The sequence below is a fragment of the Mytilinidion resinicola genome (genome assembly GCF_010093595.1).
Source record: "Mytilinidion resinicola strain CBS 304.34 unplaced genomic scaffold BDZ99scaffold_14, whole genome shotgun sequence".
NCBI lineage: Eukaryota > Fungi > Ascomycota > Dothideomycetes > Mytilinidiales > Mytilinidiaceae > Mytilinidion > Mytilinidion resinicola.
The window spans coordinates 5260-18109 of NW_022985450.1; the positions used below are offsets into that span (position 1 = coordinate 5260).

A 12850-nucleotide genomic window follows, 5' to 3' on the forward strand; every position below is an offset into this window, starting at 1 on the left:
TAGTATGCGTAGTATGCGTAGTGTGTGTAGTATGCGCAGTATGCGTAGTATGCGTAGTATGCGTAGTGTAATACTTATAACAGTGCTATCTAAGCCTAAGAACATTATTACGATATCGGGAAGTTATTATTAGCCTTATGTCTGCTGTCGCGCGCAAGTTTGTGCAAGGTCGCAAACCCCGGCCGGTACTTCCGATCAGAGTAGCTTCCAATCCCAGCTAGTGCGAAACAACCCCGCGCCGTCCTTTATAATCATCCGGTGTAATTTACTTATGTCACTCCATAAGCCAAGCTTGTGGCTACAAGGCCAGTGGCTTGCGGAAGCTCGGAATGCAAGGACCCAGCTCCGAAGCACTCAGCAGATGGTCCGCCACACTTAGTAGCCACAATGATGACTAACCCAGCTCGCAAGTCTCTGCAGTCTATCCAGTAATTCAGTCACGTGATAACCCCACCAAAACGTCAATCTGTATGTTAGCTTCGCGATCAACATCAACCACAATATTGCATTATCATCAACGTTCGAAGACCCGGCGCTGCCTCCGAAGCGCATACCTCATTATCTCGCCTCCGTTGTGAACAGGATCTTGCAGCTACAATAACAGTAAACAAGAGCGAGGCGCCATCAACCCCCACAGACCGGTTTGCTCAGGCAACATTTCCAATACGCTTCTCTCCCACCCCACCCTTTCGGCGTTACGCCTTGGCTTTGTTGTTAAGCACCATCAGCGCCCTACAACAACATGGACTTAACACCGACAGTCAGCGCCCCTGCGTTGAGCGGCACCAAATGCGCATCATCTTCTTCTCTTCGTATTCTTGAGAATCCTCCAAGCAGCGCGGCCGATGTCGTGGTAATTTTTAGCCAGCTAGTCACACATCGAAAACGGCAGGAAGATTGCTGCGAGCGATTGAAGGCTGCGAAACTACCGGCGAGAATCGTCACGTTTGCTTACGATGCCCAACCGCCTAATTCCATGAACAATGGTACTCAAGGCCTTACGTGTGCTGAAGCAGCCGCGGTTTTCTGCCATTCGTTATCCTCAGAGCGCGAGGCCTCCGGAAGAAAGAACGATCCAATTATTTTCATTACGACTTCGATCAGCGTAGACTCAATTATCCCGATAATCTTGGGCGACAGCCTTAGTCCTCTGGCAGAAGAAACAGACATTAACAGCATCATTTCCGCTCCAATCAAGCGCTCAACCTTTGGCGTACTGCGCCTTCCCGCTTCTCCTTATACTTATCGCCAACGAATCCTCGAAACGGCCATACTATCATCCCTACAAGCGGTCATCATCATTCCGCTACACATCTACAAGCTCTACTGCGGCAGCCTTTTTGACACGAGCTGGCCGATCTGGTCATCATTACCCGTTATAGGCTTCGTCATTACGGCGAGTTTATCGGAACGCCCCTCTGTCGGGATACTATCCTTCTGGATAGGTATTGATCTCATTATTCGAGTATTCCAAGACTCTCCTGCACTACTATTTGTCCAAAAGGCCCTGAAATACACTTTGCTGGGATACTTTGCTCTAGGCTACGTAGATCTGGCTACGATGCAGTTTGACGTCAACCGTAATGATCGGCTACAATAGGTGTTCATCGTGGTCGGCATTTCGGCAGTCATCACCAAGCATTGGCATTTCGCCACCGCAACTTCGGTCAACCTACAAGCCCTCACCTTACCGTTAGCAGTTACTATTACGGCTTCCATGGTCTTTAGCGCATAGGTGCATTGGGTCTGGCGGTTCATTTCGAATGATAGAGGATCGGAAATGGAAAAGAAAGTGAAGATGCTGGTACAACGTGCCAGTAATATGGTCCCGGGGGATCCTTCACGTTTCATCGAATATGACACCGTTATGGATAACATGAGCAACTTCACTTTTCAATATTGGGCATGGGACTTACGTTACGGATAAATGAACAAGATGTATGCCTTTTCACGTTTGACGAATGAGCGCTCGCTAAAAGACTTATACGCCAAATTTCATGATTGCACTATGTATTGCTGGCTTTGGGCAAACTAACTCCTCTCTCGAGCGTCGTTGAGCACGATGGTGAAGTGTGGAGAGGGGAACATTGCCCCGTTCGGCTAAGGCAGCATATGTCCTAAGTACATCTGAAGGGAGGCTTTGCGCCAGCACCTGGCTGGCTCGGTCTATTTCTATGATTGTGGTGATGGGAAGGGACGAGAGACAGCTGGCAACAAAGAACGCTCGGCTGCTCAAAGTAGATAGCATGTGACGTGTTGAAGCGCCACACGAAGAGCCAGTTTGGCATAGCGTAGAATACAATACATCTGGCCAAGCATCCGCCACTGCATTACGTAAGCGCGTAACTTCTAACGCCAAGACACATTGTTGCCCCCTTCAGACGGATAAATTCCGGAATGCATAATTTCAACGGGTATATGATTTACAAGGCTCTGGGTTATCTTTTTTAGATATAAATCTATTAGTATAGTGCTCCGAAGTTTGAAATTTTGTAAATAATTATGGTAGAGCAGGGGTATAGAATGAATGCAGTTTAAGATGCGTAAGCAGGAATGATCGACATCATAATCAAAAACATTGTATTTTTTAGCTGGACGCTAGTTTCCTGGGAACAAATATCCAGAGAATTATTACACAATAATTATAACTTAAGAAAATCGTAGGGGAGAGAGTTGTGATGCTTATCAATGAATATTTTGCGACACGGGGGGTTTTCCGCCACGCAGGGAGGGACGTTAGGGCTTGCTTTTTTATTGTGTTCTAATAGAAAGGAGAGAGCAAATAAATCATTTCGACTTCATGCTCTAATCAGATGTAGCCACCTAACGTGGACTATCCGCCCCTACCAAAAAACTAGACAACATCCAGAATGTCTGAAGCGCTGCGTCCTGCCTACCTGGGAGATCTTCATATCAATCCACTCTCACCTCAGTTTCGCAACTCCTTCAGGAGCTAGTCCCCCGCTGCGAAGCTGTTTTAGGGAGAATCTATAACATCATCAGAATCAGAATCCGTGACATAATCGGAACTATAGTTCGCCATGTTGTCAGAATCAGACTCCATGACCTCGTCAGTAACGTGTTCTACATGCATGTGGTGGTTACAAGCGAGTGGTGGCGCTTAATTTTTGGTGCAATTTGGACGTTTTGACACCCCAGCAACCTCAACAACTATAAAAGATTTGAATCTATAACTTAGAATAAAGATATGCATAGCTGTTTCAATATTATAAGACAAATTTTTAGGGTCTCTTGATGGCCACATTTAGTTATAGTAGAGTTTTGGCCCCCTAGCATTGGGTAAGATCTACGATATAATAGAATTACAGAGACACATCACTCCAAACTATTGCCTAGCTATTGAAATGAGCTAAATACTATATGCATTCATATAATCTTATTTAATACTTTATGGTTGTTGAGATTGCTGGGGTGTCAAAACGTCCAAATCGCACCAAAAATTAAGCGCCACCACTCGCTTGTAACCACCACATGCATGTAGAACACGTTAGTAGGACTATGCTCGGAGTTCTCAGCGCGAACCGGAGGCGAAAGGTTGCGGCGGCGTGCAGTAACATGACCACCTGCACCATCAAAAGACCCAGCCGCCATCTCCCGTCCATCATCTTGAGGCCCGAACACCCCCTGGATCACCTGCGCCAGAGGAAGCCCCAGCCCCAGCAGCCTCGCCGTCTCCGGCAGCACCATGACCCACGCGCGAATCCGCGGGTCCGCGAGATACTCATCCGGGTGCTGCCTAGCCTGAACCGCATGGCGGTGTGTTGGCGGGTTAGGACCTGCCATTGATAGATGGGCGTCAGCATCCTCGACGAGCGACACGAGTTGGTGGAGCGCGGCAATCTGCTCTGTGAACACCCGCGTCTCCTGGGCCCCTCGCGTCATGAGGTCGCAGAGTCGAGCGCGGTGTTCTGCGCGATGTTCTGCGCGGTGTTCTGCGCGGTGTTCTGCGCCAATGCCACGCTCATGGCGGGTATGGTGCGCCTCATTATAAAGTGCGTAGGCACGGCGGTGGGGTTCGAAGAGGGGATGTGTGGACCGCGGCTGACCATTGAACGCAGTAGACAGCGTGTGGCGTTGCGCTCGAGAGAGTGAGGTTTCTCGAGCCGCATTGGTGGTGTAGTGGTATTGGACGCCGAGTCTGATGTAGGCATCTTCTAGCGTTGTCAGCTCAAAGGCTGCGCGGCCGAGTGAGTCGGAGTATTCGCGATCCCATCGAGCTGGGTTTTGTGCGATTGCCGTAGTAGTGGCACGAGCTCCTATTGTCATGTCAGCCATGTTAGCCACCCTGTTTTGAGGAAGTATCGTGGGAACTAGGGGTTCCATCTCCCAAGGGCGCTCCGGATCTTCGGGGGGCAGCCATGCTGGTGGCTGGAATCCCCGGTTGTCATTGCATGGGTGGAGCGCCGCGTCACCATCCAGATAATCGGGAACCTGACTGAGGACTTCTTCGAGAATCTGCTCCTGGTCCCTCTGCTCCTGGTCCCTCTGCCCCTGGTCCCTCTGCTCTTGGTCCCTCAACGACCTAGGGAAACGGCTAACCCGTCGTCGAGGTGGTGTATTGGGATTTGAGACTCGATCTAGGAGCATTTGATTCTCCGGAGTCCCTGGGGGGCTGATCGGGGTAATGCTCCCTAGAGAAAGCGGCATACTAGCTTGCTGAGTTGAGTTAGTATTTGGGTTGATGTTGATGGTGTAATGGAGTGCTTTCTGAAAGGCTGATACAAAGCGGAGTGGGTATCAGTTTGAGTTGAAAGTGGTGAGAGGGAGAAGTGTGGGCAGAGAGGAGGAAATATATGCAAGCCTAAGAGTGAATCACCATGGGGATACAATGCTCAATCACTTTTTCACGGCATTGTAGAGGGTGAATGAAGGTCAGAGAAGCGAATATAGAAGGCTCAATCTAAATGTACAATGTGGATATGGTCATCTAACCAAGAGTATTCTAGGTCTAGCACTATCTGAAATATCTAAAATGCTGCATTAGACCTGTCCATCAAATCTCTGGATGATTCTATTCACTCTAGATCACCGCCCCATTTGATATCAGTCTGCGGCATGCGACTGCTCTAAGAAGACTGCGAGACGCCGCTCTCACCACGTTCATCATCGTGATGCTGCCCAGAACTATCTCCGGAATCATCATTAGGATGATGCTCAGAACCGTGCTCTGAACCATCATCAGAGGTCTCTGATCCCGAGACCTGCTCCGTCTCGTCAGATGTGAACACCCCCTGGATGATCTGCGCTAGAGGAAGGCCTAATGCCAATTGCCTCGGGGTCTCTGGCAATGCCCTAACCCATGCGTGGACCCGTGGGTCTGCGAGGTAACCCCCAGCAAGGCGCCTAGCATTAGCATTGGCGCGGTACATTCGACGGTAGCGACCGGTTGTTCCAAGGCCAATTTCGACGTCTTCGACGCGGTGCACTAGTCCGTTGACTTTTTGCATATGAGAATGGAAGGTATCCAACTCCTCCTCGGCTCGCACCATGAGGTTCGCAATCCGCGCGAAGTAAACTCCCTCGTCCTCAACCTGCTCCTTGAGGGCATGACGTAAGATGTTGTGGTGTGCAACGGCGCGGCGATGGTTGTCCCAGAGGGGCATCAAAGCCCGCGGTTGACCGGAGAAGGCGGCAGAAAGGGCATCTCGAGCCTCTCGAGTAAGACTTTTGTTCCGAGCAATGTCGGTTGTTAGATGGTATTTGACGCCGATGTCTTGATATGAGTCTTCCATCGACGTTAGCTGCATACCCCAATCGCCGAGTAGTGTGTTTAAGGATTGTTGTCTTCGAGCAAGCCGTCGACGCTCGATTTCCTCGGCTTCCACGGGCGGCTCTTCTTGAGCGAGGATTCCGAAGTCGGCAAGGGCTTCTGTGATCGTATTGCCAGGGTCTTCGACGACTTGTATTTGGGTAGTAGTCTGGTTCTCTGCATTCAAATCAGTTGCGATCGCAGCCGCTTCGTTCCTAGGAGTGTTGGTGGGAATTGGGGATCCCAAGTCCCGAGGATCCTCTAAACCTTCAGGCGTCGGCCAATCCTGTGAATTTGGACCGTGACGTGGTGCATTGGGGGTTGGGGGTCGGCTTGGAGATATTTGAAGCTCAGGTGTTGATGGAGGATCAGCCCCAGATATTTGAGTAGCAGAACGCAGTGGCATGCTGGTTGATGCGATTGATTATGAGGGTTCAAGATTCCTTGGCTGGGAAGTTGATAGAAGGGGTGACGGGCGTGTCGGTAGCGTTTCAGTGGAGTGTTGTAAGGGAAGGGAATTTCAGAGTCGACAGGAATATATCTAAAACATTGAAAGTGGATCAAGCTGGATATTGCATTTTCCAGGCTCTTCAACGCTGCTGTAGCGAGTGAATTGTCTCCTCAAATGTGAACAAAGAAGATTTTGATGTGAATGCACAATGTGTGTCCTCGTCAATGAATGCTGAGCCTTAGGAGTCCCCAGCATTCACGAGGAGAGCAAGTCAGAGTCGCTGCGATGAGTTTTGAGGTCCGAAATACTATTAGAATCTAGTCATTGCATTGTGGATTGGATCTTTCAATGATGTACTTACAGAACTTGTTGTAGTGAAGAATTTGTCTCTATGGTTGATACATCAAGCTATGAATGTTAGATCTGAAATTCTTCTAGACAATTGCTACGATGTATTGATGGGGCGACTCTTTCGAAAGAGTTGCTAGCAATCTTCAGTTTGGCTAGAATGGCTGCAGCGATTCAGAGAGCATTAGTAGCTGTGATAGGGCAATGATGTGACAGACAGGAGCTTCTCAGCCTTCATAATTTTCAGAGATGTACCCATCCCCAATCGAGAACAGGTCCCTAATGATATCGCTCATAGGACGCCCGAGTTGGAGTTGCTTGGAAGTCTCCGGAAGAGAGCGAACCCACTTCTGGACTACCTCTTCATCGCGGAGGGCTAGGGGCTCACCTGTGCGCTACTCTAAAACCATCGCATGCCCCGCGTCATTACCCGCCCATTCGTTGTCTGTCTCTTCTAGGGCATTTACCCAATTGGACAAGCGGTCAATGCGACCGGAGAATTCTTCTTGCTGAGCTTGACCTTGGAATACCATATTCAGCCCTTCTTCAGTGAGGCCCAGGGCCAGATTTGGATTCCCTGCAGCTCGAGCATGTCTGAGAACATCTTGCGCACGCCTGAAGGGTTCGAAGAGGTGTAGTTCGTCTAGCGAGATGGCTGATTCAAATGCTTCAGCGATTTCTGTCTTGGCGGTTGCGTCAATCGCGGCGAACTCACGAATGCTTGGGCTGATTTTGTGGTAACGGACGCCGACCATGCGGTACGAGTCGTCCGAGATTCGTAGGTTGTTCTGCAACGTCTCAATGAGACCGAAAAAAGATTGTCGGTGCAAAGTACGCCACTGATGCAAGTCCACGGGTGTCTGGATCTGCGCTGGTGCGGAATTAGATGCCTCGTTCTCGCTGGAGGGTACTTGTTGTGAAGGCATACTTACAGATGACGATGCTCCTTGGTGGGAACGGTTTGGTGTGATTTTTGGAAGGTGTTTTGGAAGGCGTCCTGAGACGAGGTTTGGATTTGGGAACCTTAATTGTGTATCTGAAGGGAATGATGAGAAAAGAAATGTACGGGAGCCTATGTATTTCAACGCACTATCATTGTACACACATTTATACGCAGTGCTGATAAACAATGCGACAGACGTTCAGTGTTTACTCAAGCAGATACACGTTTGCAGTTACCTACACAATACTGCGTGTCACATTGTTTTGTCACGTAATAAGACCAAGGACGGAAAGTCGCTACGCGGAGAGGCCTCATATACTCAGTTTTCAAAATTCCGAAGAAAGTTTGGAACTACCCTACGGTGAGATAATGTCTCGAGGTGACTCTGGAGCATCTTCGAGCTGACGGTATTTTATTGGGTTCTGAAGTGTTGAGTGCCCGATGAGCAGTCTGAATACAACGTACAACATTGGTAGAGCTGTTGAGGGATGGAAGCGGAAGAGAGAAATTCGGGATTTCAGATGGGACCGAGCCAGCGCTAAACCTTAGACGCAGTCAATGTGTCCCTCAAGTTCTACTTCTCCAAAATCGATGAAGGAGGGATGGTCGATCTGGAAGAAGAGGGGGCGATAAGTGTACAGGCTGCCAATTAATGATGTTGGCGACCTCCATAGGCTGGTTTGTACAAAGGTATGGACCAGAAATGTTTGGCCAGAGCAGCGGCTCGGATTCGATGGTTTTGCGGCTGGCTGCGAATTAGCTCTCCAGTGCGGTAACAATGTAACTGTTAGTACAGTGATAGCGCGTTGCTTGACGTAGCTTTGTGGGCTTAAAGATTTGGAGGTCAATGTGAAGACTTGAGGTGTGAATGAGGTGCGCGCTCAGCCTCGGAACGAGTTGCCGAAGTCTAACTCCCCGCCGAAATTTGGCACGTTCACTGCTCGCCCTTGCATGGCACCGTTTTGAACAGGGTTATAGGACGAATTATTTCTGCACCCTTCAAAATAATCAATCCGCACTGTTGGTCCAGCGGTAGGATTCTTGCCGTAAGAATCCCAACTCACCAGTGCAATATATTCCCTCTTACTAATATACATTAGTTCCAAGCAAGAGGCTCGGGTTCGACTCCCGGACAGTGCAATGTCCGTCAGCTTATAGCTGATCTAGAACTTCTTTTTTTTGCTTTTTTTTGCCTTTTTTTGCCTCTGGCGAATCATATACACTTGCGCGAGACTGCAAGCCATCTCTTTTTGCTCTTTTAGAGGCCATTCTTTAGACACGAAGTGCTGAAAGCAAGGCACACCCTGTGGCGCGCACGCCTCCACTCAGCTCGCGGCCCCGTCCCTCCTCCACACCCTCCATCCCCGCACAAGGCAACGAACCTCATCAGCTGCCTCCTCTGCCATCAAGGACCTGTAAGGAGGTGTGATCCAGGTCTCGTCTAGATGGGACCTGATCATCCAATGAGAGATCTCTTCCTACTTCCAAAGGGCATTGGCATAGCTGTGAATGGAAAGCCGGGGCGAGAAAGCGCCCCCTGTCATCATGTGGCTTCGAGAAGGCTTTTTCAAAGAACCTTCGCGCCCTCCTGCGGTGTGAGACGAAGGCTGAAGGGCTGAGTGTCATCTCTCCAATTGTTTCATTGCGTGTCTCTTTCTGAGTTCTTATTCGCGTTGTCCCCTCTTCAGCGAGATGCTTGGGTAGTTGTCAGAAACAGTATTCAGTCCTCAAATTCGTACAGTAATTCCGTACCCGAGTCTTTTACTCAAAATATTTGCTCCAAAAACCGCTTGAAGATACAATCCTATTTGAGACACTATGGCTCCCCAGACCCCTTCCCCCCTGAAAGACCGCAGCCAAAAACGCCTCATCGTCCTCTGCGACGGTACGCTCTCCCTCCAAATTCAAAATCCCCATCTAACACCACCCCAGGCACGTGGCAAGACTCAACCTCCGACTCCCAAACCGCCGCCCCCACAAACGTAACCCGCTTCGCGCGCGCCCTCAGCAAATACGCACCCAACCCCTCCTCCCCTTCCATCCAGCAAATAGTCTACTATCAAAAAGGCGTCGGCGCCTCCCCCCTCTCCCGCCTCCTGGGCGGCGCCGCCGGCATCGGCATCTCCGCCAATGTGCGCGAAGCCTACGGCTTCCTCGCCAACAACTATGACGCCGGCGACGCCATCTACTTCGTCGGCTTCTCGCGCGGCGCGTACACGGCGCGGGCCGTCGCGGGGCTGGTCGCTGCGTGCGGGCTGCTGACGAAGAAGGGGATGGACAGTTTTCCGGAGCTGTATAATCTCTATTATAAGGAGCAAGAGACGGACGCGCGGACGACGGAGGCGGAGAAGAAGGCATATGGGGAGAAGCAGGCGCAGTTTTTGAAGACGCTAACGGAGAACGGGTTGCTAGAGCCTGCGGCGGCGGGGGCGATTGAGGCGGTGGCTGTGTGGGATACGGTTGCGTTTGACCCGACGTGGTTCTCGATGACGTGGGTCGCGCGGCTGTTGGGGATCGAGCCGGAGCGGTTGGAGTTTAGGAATGCGGAGCTGTCGCCGAAGATACGGTATGGGTTCCATGCGTTGGCGTTGGATGAGACGCGAAATGCGTTTAGGCCTACGTTGTGGCAGATGCCGAAGGTGCCGCCGTCGGCGAATGGCGGCGCGGGGGATGAGGAGACGTGGAGGTTGCGGGAGATGACGCAGTGTTGGTTCTCGGGGAAGCATTCGGATGTCGGCGGTGGGTATAGCCAGCGGTGGCTGTCGGATATCACGCTCGCCTGGATGGTGGCGCAGTGTGAGAGCCGTGGCCTGCTGGCATTTGATCGGGAGTATCTGTTGGATCTCGAGCTACCGCTTACGGAGGAGGTGGAAAAGTATTGGGGAACGGAGAAAGGGGAGACGAGCAGTGATGAGAAGGGCTTTGCTTGGCTTGTGGATAAGGCATCGAGGAATCTGCCGTTGGTGAGCGGGTATAGAAGACCGATGAGCTTGACGGACACAAATGAGACGATACACTGCTCTATCGAGGACCGTCACCTTGGGAACAATACTGGGAGTAAGGATGCGGTGAGGTGGCCGTGCGGTCCGTTGACTGGCGATCGGGACGGCGGGAAGTGGGAAGTGAAGGGCAAGGTAAAGGCATATCTGGCAGAGGCTAAGTCGGATGAACTGGAGCAGACGTTCAGGGGAAGGATAAGAGCGCCGGTGAACTCGTGTGTGGAGGATTTGCACCTCCGAAATTAAGGCATCAGGGATATGGGTTTGTCTTTTCTTTGGTAGTTGGATTGCAGATACGTTCTTCTCATGGTAGGCGTAATGTAGGTCCTCGCAATACAAGCTCTGAAACTGGTCTGATTTACGCGCCTGGCCATTTCAAATCTCATCGAAATTTTCTACCACGCCCTGGAGTGACCGACATATTGAAGTCGACAAAACAGTAGTAGAAGTAACGTTCTTGAGTAGATTGCACGGAGAGTGGAAGGTCCCCTAAGGTAAACAGCAGAGATATCATGGAATCCAGATCTAAACATTCGCCAATCATCCCAAATATGGCTCTCACTCATCCTTTCGGTGGATGTCGACCCAGCCGTAACTCGGTAGCTCAAGGCCACTTCCCTCATCAGCCGGGAGAAGCTTGTACAGCTTGGTCTTACTTATAAACCACAATAACGAGTCTCTGATCCACAGCACCCAACTTGTCTGCGGAAATGTGAATTGTGGGAAAAAAGGTGGAAGCCCTTCACTCTTCGTATACAGTGGGCGATAAACCTCTTCAAACCTCTCCAGAGCTCGTGGAATATCCTCGCTGCTCTGTATTTTCGACAGCTCTCCAGCTAGAATGTACGCACTCTCGATTGCTAGGGTCGTTCCAACTCCGAAAGTTGCATGGGCTGCATCTCCTAACACAAGAGCGCGTCCGTTCGTCCATTTTGGAAGCTTCACCTGCGCAGCCCTGCTCATGTAGAAGTCTTCAGCGCTATCCATCCCTTCCAACACCCGCTTTGTTTCCCATCCTAAATTCCCGAGATACTCGTGCAAGATGCGCTTTTGGGCTTCTACTCCTTCATCCAGTGCAGCTTCGACAGCCGGGTCCTGCTGCCCGCGTGCTGGTGTGGTAATGCACAGGTACGCCCCCACAGTAGCAGGGTTCCGATGCGGACGTAGCATAACGCAGAGCCCGTTCGGGCGATTGTACCATTGCCACATCTTTGGATCGGTAGGCCGGCTTGGAATGCTAAAGAACGCAATGTACTGGCCTAGGAAGTTGTAGCAGTTCTTGGTGATGTGTTCGTCCAGGATCATGTCTCGAGTTTTCGAAATGCCCCCGTCTGCGGCGACAACGAGATCGAATGTGTCGCTTGATCCCCCGGCGAATGTCACTTTGACGGTCTTCTCTGTCTGATCCAGAGATTTGATAGAATCGCCGTAAAGGTACTTGACGTTGCTCAAGCTCTCGGTGGCGTCTAGGAAAAGCCCGACTAAGTCTGCCCGGAGTATTTCGTATTCGGCAGTGAAGGTATCGCCACCTTTATCGCCGCCTTCGAAGTGAGCGAAAGGCTTCCCTGAGGCATTCAGAATTATTGTGCCTTCTTCTGTCGTGTTCCGGGAGCGAACAGCCTCTTCCAAATTCATTCTCTTCATGATTTCGATTGCCGGACCACGAATGTCGATAGACTGGCCGGTCACCCTCGGAGTAGGCGATCGTTCCATGACTGTGACGGCTGCGTTAAGATGCGTTCTGGCAAGCCAGTATGCGAGACAAGGCCCCGCGATGCCTGCCCCAGATATGAGGATTTTCATCTTCGATGCGGACATTGTTCTTTGTCGTCTTTGCAAATTTCGGTGTCTGGCGCAGAGCAATCTGCATGACCGTGAAGAATATATATATTTTAGCCTCGAGAGCGATGCTCAGAAGCTCATACCCTTTGTATCGCTTAAGCATTCGTGGACTACATGCGGGTTAGATATCGTCATAGACTTCCATAAAGCTCGTGAAGTATTTCCTAATGGGGACTAGCAGCATCTCTACCTCACCAACGCGAACGCAACGCGAAAACTCGAGCCAGTGAGTAGTAGCTTTATCGAGACAACTTCGCGAGGTGAACTATGCACCAATGCTATCGCAAACTATAACGTGATTCAGCCCGCGATTCACGGACAGTCGGAGTATATTCACGGGCGGTCGGGATGGTTTGACGGGCGGTCGGGATTTCTCGCACCCGGCTAGGAAGAAAGCGTGACTTGTTGAGTGACCTGCGACGGTATGATTTTATTCCTTTCAGAGTGACTTTGGTTTGGTGATCGAGGACCGAGCCTATAGATCGGCATGGAAGTTC

At 50.7% G+C, this 12850-nt stretch overlaps 6 protein-coding genes and 1 non-coding gene across 7 annotated transcripts; 3 read left to right on the plus strand and 4 right to left on the minus strand.

Moving 5' to 3' along the window:
• Nucleotides 1–514: 514 nt before the first annotated feature.
• BDZ99DRAFT_73620 (uncharacterized protein) lies at nucleotides 515–1791 on the plus strand. Its single transcript, XM_033728863.1, has one exon. The coding sequence runs from the start codon at nucleotides 743–745 to the stop codon at nucleotides 1598–1600; it is 858 nt and encodes a 285-aa protein (XP_033574045.1). The 5' UTR covers nucleotides 515–742; the 3' UTR covers nucleotides 1601–1791.
• Nucleotides 1792–3435: 1644 nt separating this feature from the next.
• On the minus strand, nucleotides 3436–4668 carry BDZ99DRAFT_478617 (uncharacterized protein; the record flags this gene model as incomplete). The annotated part of the gene is made up of 1 exon (XM_033722180.1): nucleotides 3436–4668. The coding sequence occupies one exon, from the start codon at nucleotides 4666–4668 to the stop codon at nucleotides 3436–3438; it is 1233 nt and encodes a 410-aa protein (XP_033574046.1).
• Nucleotides 4669–4977: 309 nt separating this feature from the next.
• BDZ99DRAFT_500377 (uncharacterized protein) lies at nucleotides 4978–6176 on the minus strand (the record flags this gene model as incomplete). Its single annotated transcript, XM_033723716.1, has 1 exon — nucleotides 4978–6176. The coding sequence occupies one exon, from the start codon at nucleotides 6174–6176 to the stop codon at nucleotides 5088–5090; it is 1089 nt and encodes a 362-aa protein (XP_033574047.1). The 3' UTR covers nucleotides 4978–5087.
• Nucleotides 6177–6756: 580 nt separating this feature from the next.
• Nucleotides 6757–7495, minus strand: BDZ99DRAFT_572984 (uncharacterized protein; the record flags this gene model as incomplete). Its single annotated transcript, XM_033728250.1, has 1 exon — nucleotides 6757–7495. One exon carries the CDS (start codon nucleotides 7493–7495, stop codon nucleotides 6965–6967), a length of 531 nt encoding a protein of 176 aa, XP_033574048.1. The 3' UTR covers nucleotides 6757–6964.
• Nucleotides 7496–8527: 1032 nt separating this feature from the next.
• BDZ99DRAFT_t60 lies at nucleotides 8528–8652 on the plus strand. Its single transcript has one exon. It is a non-coding gene; the product is annotated as a tRNA-Leu (tRNA).
• A 678-nt stretch (nucleotides 8653–9330) lies between these two features.
• Nucleotides 9331–10913, plus strand: BDZ99DRAFT_536163 (uncharacterized protein; the record flags this gene model as incomplete). The annotated part of the gene is made up of 2 exons (XM_033726572.1): nucleotides 9331–9397; nucleotides 9445–10913. 2 exons carry the CDS (start codon nucleotides 9331–9333, stop codon nucleotides 10755–10757), a joined length of 1380 nt encoding a protein of 459 aa, XP_033574049.1. The 3' UTR covers nucleotides 10758–10913.
• On the minus strand, nucleotides 10914–12379 carry BDZ99DRAFT_536169 (FAD/NAD(P)-binding domain-containing protein). The gene has a single exon (XM_033726573.1). The coding sequence runs from the start codon at nucleotides 12327–12329 to the stop codon at nucleotides 11070–11072; it is 1260 nt and encodes a 419-aa protein (XP_033574050.1). The 5' UTR covers nucleotides 12330–12379; the 3' UTR covers nucleotides 10914–11069.
• Nucleotides 12380–12850: the final 471 nt, after the last annotated feature.